Below are 15,138 nucleotides of genomic sequence, written 5' to 3' on the forward strand. Positions count from 1 at the left end.
GCCTTGGAAATCAGTGCTTCTTCCAGCCAGGGGCACTGTATGGGTGTCCTGTCTAAAACCAGGCAGTTTTACCTCTGATATACCCGCACACCAATTGGGGGGTGGAGGAGAAGAAGACGGAGAGCAGCAATTTCCATTGTTCTTATTGTAATGCATATTTAGTTAAACACAAACCTTTAAAAACCAGTGAAAGCTGCACACTCGAGCCCTGGGGCTCACTAAGGAGTGGCCCTGCTCTGTTTTCAAGTGTATTCTCTTGAGCTGACATCAAAGTCATCGTGACACAGTGTCCTGACAGGAGCTGTGGCATAAACTGAGGTCAGCAGGAAGCAAACTGTGAGAGCCTTTACATTCATGGACCCCTCCTATCTAAGAAAATATATGTGATGTTACAGAAACATAATTTTAAGACTGGAATCATCCTCTTGGTCTGTGTGCTTGCAAATACACTACATTTTTGTGTTTCAGAAAATAAAATGGCAGCATGTATAACTACATAACATATATTTCTATAAAATAAAATTAAAATACAGTTACCTTTTTTAAACAATCAATTTTCATTTCTAATTCCTCTGCTTCTGTTTGCAGTTTAATGGATTCTTCTGCAGCAACTGCAGCAAGATGTAGCATTTCCTGTGTTTTTTGCTTTGAAGATGCACTTTCACGTTATGGAATATATATTTCAGCAATTTTTTTTTCATGCAATGGATACCATTGTACCCTTGACCCCTCTATGCCATAAGTACAAATGCCAGAGTTGCAGAACGTTTTGACAAATCTACATTTCCTTGTCAGATCTTCAACTCTAACTTGTTACTAAATGAAATCTTATTTTCTTTCCTCAAAATGCTCCTAGAAATTTAAACTGGAGAGCATTATTTGACCTTCAGTTTTCTCACAGAGAAATGCTAGTGCTGCCACTCTAAACATAAATATATAAATAATTAGAGTCTTTTCCAAAAGAAAGTTGTGAAAGGTTAATATAAACTTTCTTCCCTGCCAACTGCATAAACACTGCAAATCAAGGATACATGTGCACAGCCCAGTCATTTACAGATTTAAAAGGAACAGCCTCTGCAGAAATAAAATTTAATTGCAGACCATTAATTAATAAATCTAATTTTAATAGCAAATACAAGATAAACAAATAGATCAGGAGCAATTATCTTTACTTAATATAGATAACAGAAACTGCAGTATAACAGCAGTGCCATTAACATGAAATGAAAAGATATGGAAGCCCAATGACAAACCTCTACCCATTACATTTGGGATTGGAGGAAAGAATGTTGGTATATATACACTAAATTCTCACTTATTTCAGATTTTTTTCCTAAAAATGGTGTAACACGAGGAATATATTTTATTAGCTTAAAGGAAACTGGAAAAAGAGAGGATTTCTGTATTATAGCACCTTCAATGTGCAGTGCACTGCCAATAGGCTTTACTGTAAAAGCATTGATAGTAGCAGTACCCAGAACATCCAAGCCAGCATCTTCTTTCCATTTGTATTTTTCCCAGCGTTTCAAAAGTGTGTTTTGAATTTCTTCAACTTCTTCCTTTTCTTTGTGGTACTTCTGGGCAAGAGCAGTTCCTGCGTACTTTTTGCGGTGTTCCTGCAAAACCTCGTTATACTGGGTTATGTAATCCTCATACATTTTCCTACAAAAACACATGTAATTTAATTTTTTCACATGAAGGCATTGTTTGTAAGGAAAAAAACCCTATTAAATTATGGTATCAGCTGAATTAATTTACTGCTGTCCTAGGGAAAAAAAAGTCAGATTAATATGTCACTACTTGGCTTTATTTTCTATTTTCTAGCTATTTTTAAGAAATATGTTACAAAGGATAGAGTTATGGTGTAAAAACCAGTCAAACCTCACTGTTCTGAAGGGAATGTAGACCATCCCACATTCAAAGACAGCCTGACAGGTGACAAGCATGTTTTGTCCTGGGTAATTACGTGAAACTCCCTGCAGGCCACACTCCCCGCCGGTGTCTGTAGGCAGAGCTCCATCAGTTCCAGTGGAGCTGCATCAAACTTACAGTGGAGAAGAATTTGGCCAAACATCCCATATTTAGAGCAGCCTGATGCACCACTGGACTAAGAGCTGCCTCCAAGGAGATGCTGAATAATCTCTGTTTGACTCAGGAAAGCCTTAAACACACACAGGAGTCAGACTGAAACAATAGGAGTATTCATACTTAAGGTTAAGCAAACACTGAAATGTTTAAATGGCTCAGCTTCTTGCCCTGTAAATTAATGTTACACTAATATAATTTCACTGACATCATGTGAGCACACAGCTGTGAATTACTAAAGTAACACCATTTGATGTTTAGGGCATTTTGAAAACTTTCAGTCAGCTTTTGAAAAAAATTCTACTGTAAAAACTAACAAATACCACAAGAAGTAATTGGATGCAACTCATCAAATAAAGCAGAAAAAATTAGGCATATGCAAAATACATAAAGAGTGTGATGGTGAGCATTTCTGCAGATGGCAGATGTTAAGAAAGAAGTGCCACAGCTACAGACTGGATGTAAATTAATTCAGAAAGATATTAAAAATATTGACAATTTCTGAAGACCACTATACTGCATATGACCATAAATACTGATCTGTGAAAAATGGCTTTTGGAAAAAGAATAAAAAGTTCATAAAGAGGTTCATAAATGAGGTATGTTTATAGAGGTACCACAGCTACAGACATCCAGCATATACCATTAACTAGTCATTTAACTGGTAAAGAAACGTTACACAGAGTTCCTTGACGTTACAATATGCCAACATCTTAGAAGGTGAAGGAAGTGTTGTCCTGTAGGAAAAGGTTATGTGAACAACAGAGAGGGGCAAATTTAAAATACTAAACTGTTAGTACACCTATAGATTAGCAAGAAATTCCTTTATGGAAAACAAATTATGGTGCATAACAGCAGCTAAAGGCAGAGCCCCACCTGTTTGCCTGCCCCTGAATGAAGCCTGCATTAGGGAGCAGCTCCACTTCCTTGTACAGCACACAGTTCCTCTCTAAGGAACACATCTCAAACTGCTGTTAATCACTTCATTGCAGACTGAAAGGCTGCATTTGACAGTCCTGGCTGCTTCTGGCAATCCCAGACAATGTAAGAGACAAAAACTTGTACCCAAATTCAATACCAGAAACTTCTGCTCTTACAAAAGGGAAACAAAACTCACAGGGCCAAAACCCGTAACATTTTAATTTTCAAATAAAACTAAACTCCAGGCACTACTTCCTGTTAAACTGACTGAAGTTCATACACTTTAGGGGAAAGAAGTTTTAGGTCAACACTGTGAAAACAAGGATTTGACACTTCCCAAGCTTCACATAAAAATTTACACCAATCTATTTATTTTTCTGTGCATGTGGTCTCAAGAATCTGTTTCTTGATTTACTTAATATTTCTGTATACTGTACAAAATTTCCCAGGCATGAAAGGTGAAAAACACTCAGTGCTATTTAATGCTAATTAACAATAGTAACTGAGAAAAAAAATGGCACAACTTAGAATGCATTAAAAATAAACATAATTAAGTAAAATAATTTGATGTAGCAGGTACATGTCAAGCTTCTGAACATAATCATAAAACTTCATATTCTTAACTTAGAATGCATTAAAAATAAATTCAAACAACATAATTAAGTAAAATAATTTGCTGTAGCAGGTATATGTCGAGCTTCCGAATATAATCCTAAAAGTTCATATTCTTCACCCAAAATCTGTCTTTCACAGATTAATATTTATGGCCATATGTATATAGCAGTCTTAAGAAATTGACACTATTTTTAATACTTTTTGTAAGTAATTTATCTCCTCCCACTCATGCAGATAACACAGGGTAGAATCCAGCACTGCTCCCATTAAAGTCATTAGAAAAAGTTTTAACCTCATTACAGTGGGAAAAGGGCAGAGCTCACAAACCCCCTGAACATTATGTGGATGGCAATTTATTCGTCTTTCCTTCTTCATATCATTTATTTTGAGGATAAACTTCCAGCTGATATAAGCATTCTTATATATTCTTGAAACCAACAACAATGAAGAAAGTGGAGCTTTTTTAAACCCTCCATAAGTGCCTAATTAAACACAAACTGATCAGCCCATCTTTTAAAAACATCTTTGCATCCAAAGCAGCACATCCTCAGTGCCCCCAAATGCCAGGCTGAAAAGCACATTCAGCTCATAATGCTCTAAATACACTTACTTTCCTTCCTAATTTAAATATTTAGAATTGGCTGAATGCACATCTTGCTGACTTGAGCATATCGTCAAATGCTTCAATACAGAGGGAGGGTATTTGAGGTGCAGTTTTGCAAAACACATATGAAATAAATTTATGTCATGATTTATAGCCATGATGTCTTATAATTAAGCTCAGGAAAACAGATCAAACACTTCCATGTTGGAATTGAAACTAGTTATCTAAAGAAGCAATTTAAAAGTAATGCTTCTTTGGCTTGTCAGCTCAGATTAGTGAAAGCCAAAATGGCTTAATCATATACTCATAGAAAGTCAATTTAGCCTTATTTTTCAGCAAATTTAGAGCTCTGAACAGGAAGAAGGCAGATAAGCTACTGAGTTAATTAAAGGCTATCAGGGATGCTACTTCTGCTGTCTTGGACAACTGGCAAAAAGAACACTTACCAAAGTCTCAAAGCCAACATTTTAAATCACCTAAATTTACGACTCTAAACTGGTATTGAGATACCCAGAGGGATCTGCCAAGACTTTTGCACTGCAGGGCAAACCAAACTCTCCCCCCTCACGTGCACATCAGTGAAGGTGACCAGCCTTTCTAAAATGAAGATCAGTTTTACTTTGTGAAACAGAACTTGGGGGAGTTACTTTGGCACAGCCCATTTGTAACATTTCAGTGAAAATCTTCAGAGGCTGTTCTTGATTTCACTGAATGTAGGCAGCTACACTAATAATTTCTTTTAGAAGCAGAACCTAACTAATTAATATCTGTTCTGTATCAAAAATATCGTGGCCAGCAGGACCAGGGAAGTGATCCTTTCCCTGGACTCTGTGTTGGTGAGGCCACACCTTGAGTGTTGTGTTCAGTTCTGGGCCCCTCACTTCAGAAAGGATATTGAGGTGCTGGAGCGAGTCCAGAGAAGAGCAACAAGGCTGGTGAAGGGACTGGAGCACAAGCCCTATGGGGAGAGGCTGAGGGAGCTGGGGGTGTTTAGCCTGGAGAAGAGGAGGCTCACAGGTGACCTCAGCACTGTCTAGAACTACCTGAAGGGAAGTTCTGGCCAGGTGGGGGCTGGTCTCTTCTCCCAGGCACTCAGCAATAGGACAAGGGGGCACGATGGGCTCAAGCTCTGCCAGGGGAAATTGAAGTTGGAGATCAGAAAAAAATTCTTTCCAGAGAGAGTGCTCAGGCATTGGAATGGGCTGCCCAGAGAGGGGGTGGATTCCCCATCCCTGGAGGTTTTTAAGGTGAGATTGGCCGTGGCACTGATCTAGTAAATGGACTAGAGTTGGACCAAGGGTTGGACTCAATGATCTCGGAGGTCTTTTCCAACCCAATCAATTCTATGATTCTATGATTCTAATATGAAACACCAGAGATGCCACTTACTGAACAGAACTGAGTTTGCGATTAGTTCTGACTAGAAGTTTACCAACAGCTAGTCTTAAAATGCTTTTAGACCAGGCTTTCCAGACCCACTCACCTTATTTTTCAGGATCCAAGACTGATCTTGGATGCTTTATGTTTATTTTGAAGAATGTACAGATGTATACAAAAACTTGCTTTTTAATATTCTAATAATCATATACAATTCATATTCCCAAATAAAGAAAGGCATAAAGTTATCCAAATGCTTCTAATTGTTATCTGAAAAAAATGTCTTTACTTCTTGAGTTTTCCTTGAAACAGTGAGCAACTGAACTATGTTCTGAAAAATTGTCATAGGCATTTGGGAAACAACTGATTTTGAAGAATCCATATTTTATCCTATTCCATTGATAACTACAAAATAACATAAGACCTCAGAAAATAACCTAAGTGCTCACTCTGCACTGCACAGACGTGAGTAGGGTACATAAAAGGGCATTTTTGGATATGAATGTAGCCAAAAATTCTTTTAGTTATTCAATCACTTATATATTTAACCTGAAAAGTTTACAACATATTTTGATGCAGCCTGGTGAGTTTAGTCAGATTAATAAGTACTAAAGTTGGAAACCTCATCTCACGTGATCATAGATACCTCTCATTTTCTGTAGCTTCCTCTAGAGCTTCAAGTTCACTTTTGACATATTCTTCATGCTTGCTGAGAATTTCATAGGTGGGCTTCCAGCTGTGGAGAAAGTAAAGAAAAAAGGAAAAAACACCACCAAAAATCTAAAACATATTAGTGGTCTTTTTTAATAAAAAGCCATTCAGAAAAGAAGACATCAAGTTACTGTAGCCAGCTTACCAGAACAAATAATTTATTAATGTTTTGAGAGTCAAACATAAATGGGGTTAGTACTGAAATCTTTTACATGCACACATTTATTTTATTAAGATTTTAATAGATGGATGGATAGATAGATAGATAGATAGATAGATAGATAGATAGATAGATAGATAGATGATTAAAAATATTACAAAGCAGTTTTTAAGGAATGAATGAAATGAACTTCACACATTTTTGGAGCCTGGTGCCAAGCAATGATGTGTCTAACTCCCCATATGAGGTACTGAACACAGCACCATCAGTAAATCCTTTAGATGTGCTCAATCTCCTTGTCAGAGATGCCCAGAACTTCATTCTCAGCAGTATCCCCAGCACTCATCTCATACCTAAATGCAAGCACAGCAGACACCAAGACAGAATTTCCTCCATTTGTTAAGCAAGTGATGCTCAGAAAAGGCCAAGGTGGTTTTCCTAGAGCAGGTGCTGTAGGTGGTACTGAAAGCACAGCAGCTGCACTGAACACTTACAGCTACTGAACTAACAGTACTTTCTCAGCACCCAGGTACTAGAGATACCTCTTCCTTGGATGTGGGAATACTAGAACAGGCAGGTAGGCTTCCTGATGCAAGTGAAATTCAGATGTGAACTTTAGGAGAGGTATATAAAAAGGGTTTTGAAATGAAATCATCCTGCCTGGGAAAAAAAATGGTGTAACAAGCATGAGCCATTCAGGCCTGGATGTCTCCTGCTCTCCCTGCTGAGGTAAGAACTACCCAAAAAAAGGCATTTTCAGAGAAAGTTGTAACTGAACAAATGGCCAGGGTTAAAGATGGCAAGATATAAAGCCAGAAACCACTGGTGTGTGGAGCCTCCAAACAGCAAGTGATACCTTAACAAGATTTCACAGACACCAAAGTGTTTTGAGGTGGAGGAAAGAGGAGAAAAATGACTTGTCTTCTAAGTTAACCAGACATATGTGCTACTGACAGCACTGTGCTCTTTGGAGAGAATGGCAGGTTGTCAGCAGGGGACACCTGAGATGTTGGGAGCGGAGGGTCCACCAACAACAGAATCATCTGAACAGGCTGAGCTGGAGTAGGACAGAGATCCTGTGGCCAGTGAAGAAAAATTACATGGTCCCTCCAGTGGAATCCACCACAGAAAAAATGAGCATACCCCCTCTCTAGTCACGGCTTAAAGTGATCTATAAATTCAGCCTTAGTCCAGAATACAAGCTGCCCTAAGCAACACTAACACCTGCAAGGAAATTGGAGAGCAGCTGTCTGTCCTAGGAGACAGGCACAGGAACCCCAATTTTAGGAACACATACAGAAATAGTATCAAAGCTAAATGTTGAAGAATTTGAAGGAAAATCCATTAGGACTGAAGAGACTAAGTGACTATGGAATAGCAGAGGTACAGTGACATCATCAAAGAGGAAGGGAGAAATGGCAGTACAGAACAAGGCTGCAACTGAACAAAGCAAGTTACTCAGAGAGCAGCTGAGGACATTCAGCTCACTCTGCACTGCACAGACATGAGTAGGGTACATAAAGGGCATTTTTGGATATGAATGTGCCCTGTGATTCAAAGCTGGAGGGTTTGTAGCAATCACACAAAGTGTGAACATCCATTTGAGCAGTCACTCCAAAGGTAGAATAAAACACAGGCTTCAGTAACAGCTAACTTACTGCAATTCCATCAAGGAAATAAATAAAGAGCAAAGATCTGGCTATTAATTTGAAGAACTGAAGTCCAATAATCTTGAACTCCAGGTGGTGAGACAACACAAAACACAACCACATTTATAACATCAGTAAAGTTTGCCAACAAAACATCTCATTGAGAAATTGCAGCCTCCTTCAGGAAATTTAACACTCTTGGCAAAAATTGTTTGACACCACTGGTGAATAAAAACGCAATTACAAAAATTTTGCTTCACCATTTCTACTGCAAATTCAGAAGAAATCTGAATTTCTAGAGGGACAGATTTTTTTAAAAAGCAGAAACCAACATACTTATACACTTAATAAAAATGTACTGGCACACTAACGCTGATCTTCTTCTACTCAGAAAACTCCATTCCTTTCTTTGGAGGGAAAAAACCCCACGAGATGGAAAAGTCATAGAGGTTTTATTAATCAGACTACAAAAAAACGTGTTTTGTGTTACATTCTGTGTTCTCATATATTCTGTGGAGATGCAAAAAACAAGCAGCACAAGGACACTGGTTTGTGAACACAACAAGGTGTGGAGGATTCAAATGGGTCATTTACCAGTTTGTTAAATGCATCACTGTTTCAGGGATCACATCACATTTATTTGTCCTTCCTTTCACCAGTCAGGGTATAAAAATTCTTTTTCCACACTAATCTGAAAGCAATAAAATTATCCTGTAGTTTGGCTAGTGGGACAAGGCAGCAATTTAATTTCCAAACTAACCACATTCTGAGTTCACCTGGCTTCATTTTTATTATAATTTTTTCTATTTCCATGAAATCTCACCATCCTTGCACTCAAATTTAAAAATTGTAAGAGAAACAATAAAATTGGAATAGGTTCCATCTTCAGTGTTTCACTGCTTCTTAGTGCTCTGGGATCAACATTTCCAGTTTGGATCATCCAAGAAACTAATAGAAAATGTCATCACTTGTATAAAAATATAAGTTTCATTTGGCTTATTTTGTGATTTCAGTTCTTTGTTACATAGACCAGCATGGGTCTCTTTAGAAAACACAGTACTATTCCACTCCATCTGCCTCATACATCATATTTTCTGCAGGCTTGTTGAATGTAAGAATCCTGTATTTTGTTCAAAGTCTTCCAATCTGCTTCAATACCCTTCTGAAGTCTGGTAACCCAGACAAAACGCTGCTTCTTTGAGGACTCTATTGAGCATCACCAGCAATTAGTCTGCTGGGAGGGTGATTGTGACTCCAAAACAATATTTGAATTTGCAACACCAACATTAGAATCATGTCCAGTATAGATGGAGTGTCAACTGGGATAAGTTTTAGAGGTTTAGGATGATTCTACTATGTAAGTGCTCTAATTGTCTGTTCTTACATCTCGGGCTTGTCTATTGCAGTTCTCAGTATGTCGTTAAATGACATTTCCAATAATTTAAGACACAAAGTCTCTTCTCTTCTGCAACCATTGTCCTCCTATGAATACATGTATTCATTAATGAGTCACTTCTCATTTTCAGTCTCTTTACACTAATGCCATTAATTATTCTTTGTAGGACTTGAGCCAAAACCCATTGAATTCAATAATTAAAATTTAGATCAGAACCTTAGTTCTACCCTCAATTTTTTATTACCTTTTTTTTCACTCAATTTGCATCACTTAACTGTTTGTGATTTGCAAAAAGGAACTCAAAGGAAGTAGTGGGAATAGTTTCATAAACTTACTTGAGTGTTCATTTTATACTGCATGGGAGGTAAGAATTTAATTTAATGGGAAAATGGAATTTTTTTGCCAAGGTCAAATTTTTTCCTAACCCTTTTTATGATAAAGCTGCAAATCAGGGTGGTGTGGCAATCCATTCAAACAGCCAGTCACTACACCCACTTCATTCACTAATGATTCCATTATTTCTTCTGCTTCCTGAGAGTTAAAAATAAACACAGAAAGAACCCTGATGCCATCCTTACTTCTCTCTTTATTTTAGAAATACCCACACTCTCCATTCACATACTAAAAAAAAAGAAATTCAAAGTAACATTATAGATATTTTTATTGAAGTACTTACCATCAGATACAGAATTGCAAGAAAATAAAACAGAATTTGCCAAGAATTCATCACTTCAGGTGCTGAGGAACTAGAAAGATTGTGGACAGATGAACACTATGATGGATTTTATCACCTGGACCAAACTCTCTGTAATGTCAAAACCAGCTTTGCTAAAACTACTACAGCTGCTCTTGCAAAAGCCTCTGATTTCCATATTTGAAAATTAAACTTTATTTGTCAGGAAGAAAAAACTCCTTGTAGCCAAATTGTTTCTTGAAAAACTTCTAATTACTAAGATCCAAAGTGATCTGCATTCTGAGACTTGCACTAATAATCTGACACAAAAATTTATGTAAAGAAAACTGAACTGCAGCTCATTGTATTCACTGAAAGGGTGTGCCTGGGAGAGCAATTCTGCAGGCTGGAACAAAAATTGTCCTAAAATCTGCTAGCAGAAGCACACATATATATGTAGAGACACAACCCCAACCCTTTTGTGAGAATATGTATAGAACAAAAAGTGACATGAAACATGTTGTAAACAAAGAATAGAAAGATGTTCAGTTTCAAGAAGCATTTTCTTAAAGAGTATTCTTAACATTGGTCAAATTTTACACAACTCAGATGCATCCAAATATAGAAAAATTACATTTCTGTTACCTTACTACATGAATATGCTGCAAAGTCAGTACCTGTGATCTCTGAAAACTATTGATTCTAATAAAAACAAACCCGAAATTAAATGTAGTCTCATTTTCTGTAATTAACTTTCTCAGGGGATGGATAATACTGCAATATTTTTACTAAAGATTCGCAGTTTGAAAAAAAAATAAGAGAACACTAAAGTTTTCTTTAACATCATTCCTGTCAGAACACACATACACTTATTTTTCCTTTACTTCCTCACTGACTTTCTTAGTGCCAGTCATAACTCGGGGTCCAGTCCATGCTGTACTTACACATTGCAGTTCTTCTTACTGCTCTCATTTTGCTTTCTCAAATCAGCAATTGCATCATTGCTGCTCCTTATATTTTCCTCCAACCTAGTGATTTTATTCTTTTTTTCTGTGATTTCTGCAGTATACGCTAAAATTAAAAATAATAAGAGATAAACATTCAACAGATCATGAATTAAAAAGTCTACACTCAGAGCTATTAAAAAGTTCTTCCAAAACATTTAATCTCCATAGTAGCAGGTGAGTGGACAGCCTACAATTAAGCAAAGCAATAACAAAGTGAGTCAAAACTTAAGGAGTTTCAGCTGCATGGTGGGTACCTTTGTTATCATCTAATACAATAATATTGACTTTGGAAGAAAAGGTAATTATTTGTGCTGTTCCTGAATCCCAGTCTGTGTAAAACTGAACTAACAATTAGTGGCAAAAGCAAAGCACTCTTAACAGAGCAGTTTTCACTGTCCTCAGTGTCTGCAGACACAGTAAAGCCACCTTGCCCTCAGTAATGCTTCCAGCTGGGGAGACTGACTGAAACACTGAAGTTGTTAAAGATAAATGTCTCTTTTCCCTGGTTTAGGAATGGTATTCCCCAATTTAGTGTACCCACTGAAACACTGAAACCCACCTCCCTCTCCCTATAGAGTGGTATAGGATAACCCCCTGGCCGTGCCCCTCCTGACTACTCCAAAAATGAACCCTGTCCTGGCTGGAACCGGGACACTCTTTCAAACATTTGTTTTCTTTTACAGAAGTCCAGAGACCCAAATGTTTTGAATGAGAAAGCTGACTACAAGAAAGGAAGAATAAAAACATTACTAAAGGCATACAAGCAATTAGTGAAGAACAGAAACAGAGAAATTAAAATATAATGGAATTTTACTCAGGGTGGGAATGTGTAATGTATGATAAATCAACATAAGACACAATTAATAAAAAATTGCATTATAATGACAAATTGTCAATGACTATGATATTTATGGGCATTCCTAAGGCCAACTCTTAATTCTGCCTTTTTGGGCAGCAGACAGCTGATAACACTTTCTGAGTGAGTGGTTAGTAGAGAACCCATGTTGTTGAACATGACCAGTTCTCTTTCACAAGGAAAGCTGTGAGAACCACGGTACGTGCTCACCTTGCAATGCAATGAGCACAACTTGGTGTGCTTCATTTTCCTCTGTGGTTTTTATTTCTTTTTTTTCATACAAGTTTTCAGATCTGTCAGTGCCAAATCATCCCTTGCTATCACTGCTGCCTGGAGGCACTAAATGCCAGAGGAGTTGGCCCTACACAGAATTCAATCACAGACATCCTGCCCTTCTCATCTACTCAACTTGGAAGAGCATCTTAGTTATATGCAAGATGTGTCTTGAGTTGCTGGAATTACCACTGGAATGTCAGGTCATCCTGAACTCTGGGTCTGGTTTTGCACCACTTGCTATATATTCACTTTCAACAACACCTGCACTTATAGCAGAAAACAAACCACTTCTCAGAGAGAAATAAGAGTCAGTGAAAAGCAAAATACTCTCAATGTCATTAAATATCTTGGGCTGTCATGAATACCCTCAGTGCCTTAATATTTTCAGTATTGAAAGTCAGTAACTTGTCTGTACTTAGCATGAAACACAAACACCAGACAAATTGGGGTTGGACCAAGGATTGGACTTGATGATCTCGAAGGTCTTTTCCAACCCAATCTATTCTATGATTCTACGATTTCACAGGCTGCATTTCTGGAAATAAACAGGTGTATGTTGCAGTATCCTGTGGATCACTTTTTGAGATTTACCAAGATCTGGCATAACTGCACTAACAAAATATGCACTTAACATTTCATTTAGTATTTTCTCCAGATGAGCACTTCTGTGAGAAGTGTGATTTGTTCAGCTCACCCTTTGTTTCCACAAGGAGCTGGTGGGTGAGACCCACCTCACACACCTTTACAGTGCAGGCACCCACTGCCCAACTGGACACCCACGGCTGGCTGACAGAGGCAAGCTGACATTTATAAAGCTTATTTTACCTGACCTACTTCAAACTCCTTATTCAGGATAAGATAAATCACACCCTAAAAGTGCCTATTTCCCTCCACTGGTAATAAAGGGACTGTAGCCAAATAGCCTGATGAATCTCACACCAAAAATCTGAGGGTGAATGCAACTGCTGTTCTTCTGCCAAGTAATACTCACACAGAGACAAAATTACATCAGCCTTATTATTTTTTTGGTGAGATTTAACCCAAACTGTTAAAAGTCTGAGTATTGGATGTGAGTTTATAGATATTTAGACTTCTTTGAACTGAACACAAGCAGCCATGCCATATTATTGCACAGCCTTTGGATTCTCCCTATGACCATGATCATTTACCCCAAGCCTGCATAAATCAGGAAAAACTCCAACTCTGAGGTTTAATTACGTGGCTGAAGAGTTAAACCACAATTCTAGGTGGACCAGATTTAGTGTTACACATGTTTTTATGTTTAAGATGCTTCAATTTAATACTGATAATCTTCTTAATGAATAAGCTCTTGCTTGGACATATCAGTGAAGATTATTAGAAACATTATAATCAAAAAGAACACCTAGTAGACCACAATTCTCTCGTTCTTATCCTTGGAGGTTATGAACTTCAATATCTACCTATGAAGTACAGGAGATGAGAACAGATATCCTCACATTGGTTGTGGTGCAGAAACTGTTCAGACATTCCTGTGAGTTACTACATAGTAACATGGTTAAAAAAAACAAACGGTCCAGATGTAAGTCCATAATATTGTGCTGTCTGTAAGTCCAGGGTTGGGGGGAGACAGAATTTGATGTGGAGCAGGACTTTCTCTTTGGGTTTAGTGTTTTAGATTTCAAATAAAATAACCAGCTGCTTAATTGCAAAAAAAAAAAAAAAAAAAAAAAAGGACCAGGCTTGAGTAGGTAGTAGCAACTGAGAGAACTTTCATTATTTTAAGCAAACAGAAAGAGAGAAGAGGCAGTGAGGCAGAGGTCCAAATCTGGAAAGAACAAAAAACTTGCAGAAAGAAAGGGAGGCAAGTGGCAGATGTATTGAGCAAGCACAGCTGAATCAAAGGGCTGCCAGTGACTGAGGAGCTGCGGAGTCGGAGCAGGAAATGGCGCAGCATGAAACTGGCTGTCCATGAGGCAGCTGAACAGCGTCAGCTAAAAGTCGTGAGCAAAGGCAAAGTCTGCTGGGGAGAATGAGCAAGTATTGATGGCAAAAGATGAGGCAGGGTGAGAGCAGGACACGGGACAGCTCTCATTGTTCAGTTGCTTCCGCCCCAGAGACACAGAACATGTCCCAAGAAACAAAATAATTCACTGTTCAGCATCTAATAAAAAGATAATTTATCACTACTTACAATTTATCTGTTGTTTCACATGTTCCTTAACATAAGAAGTTTGTTCCACCTGGAAAGCTTAAGAAGAAAATTAAGCCTTTGTTATATACATATATATGAGTTGAGTTGTGAAATAAACATATGCCATTCAGCTTTAATTGCACAAACTCTGATTAACGATTATTTTGACGAAAGATCTAAATAGACATTTTAGTATTTAATAACTCTTATGACCACCCTCTGTAATCTCACAGCTAACAAACTTTTATGTAGGCAAAGATCAAAACCTTAATGTTACACACTTATTTGAAGTTAATAAGCCAATATTTGAAGCTGTTTAAAGATGAAAACATCATTAGGTACACTGCATTAGTAATTATTAATTAAAAACATGTAATAGAATGACCTACCCATCTCGATCAGAAGTTTGTCCAAGTTGATCAAAAGTTGGTCACCCATTGTGTAAACTACAAAAGAAAAAATCGGTTTAGGGGTTTACACAGTCAAAAGCTTTATTGATACCGTAAACAAGTCAAAATTGCAACACAATACTATGCATTTTAATATAAAAGAGAGAAAAAACAGTTTTAACTGCATTGGAATTGCTACTTAAAACGAACTAAAGTGGAACCAAATTTCTCAGTGGTAGTGGCAAG

The 15,138-nt window shown here is 37.6% G+C and overlaps 1 protein-coding gene across 1 annotated transcript in view; it reads right to left on the reverse strand.

Moving 5' to 3' along the window:
* The window catches only part of C6H14orf39 (chromosome 6 C14orf39 homolog), a 29,520-nt gene extending 14,579 nt beyond the window's left edge, over positions 1 to 14,941 (reverse strand). Inside the window, exons 1-7 of the mRNA XM_071559408.1 lie at positions 14,893 to 14,941; positions 14,504 to 14,560; positions 11,136 to 11,262; positions 6,249 to 6,338; positions 1,475 to 1,662; positions 1,032 to 1,074; positions 538 to 658 (exon numbers count right to left, since the gene is read on the reverse strand). Of these exons, the coding sequence (XP_071415509.1) occupies positions 538 to 658; positions 1,032 to 1,074; positions 1,475 to 1,662; positions 6,249 to 6,338; positions 11,136 to 11,262; positions 14,504 to 14,560; positions 14,893 to 14,941 (675 nt within the window). The remainder of the gene's footprint in view (positions 1 to 537; positions 659 to 1,031; positions 1,075 to 1,474; positions 1,663 to 6,248; positions 6,339 to 11,135; positions 11,263 to 14,503; positions 14,561 to 14,892) is intronic.
* Between the last annotated feature and the right edge of the window lie 197 nt (positions 14,942 to 15,138).

This window comes from Pithys albifrons, chromosome 6 (assembly GCF_047495875.1).
Source record: "Pithys albifrons albifrons isolate INPA30051 chromosome 6, PitAlb_v1, whole genome shotgun sequence".
NCBI lineage: Eukaryota > Metazoa > Chordata > Aves > Passeriformes > Thamnophilidae > Pithys > Pithys albifrons.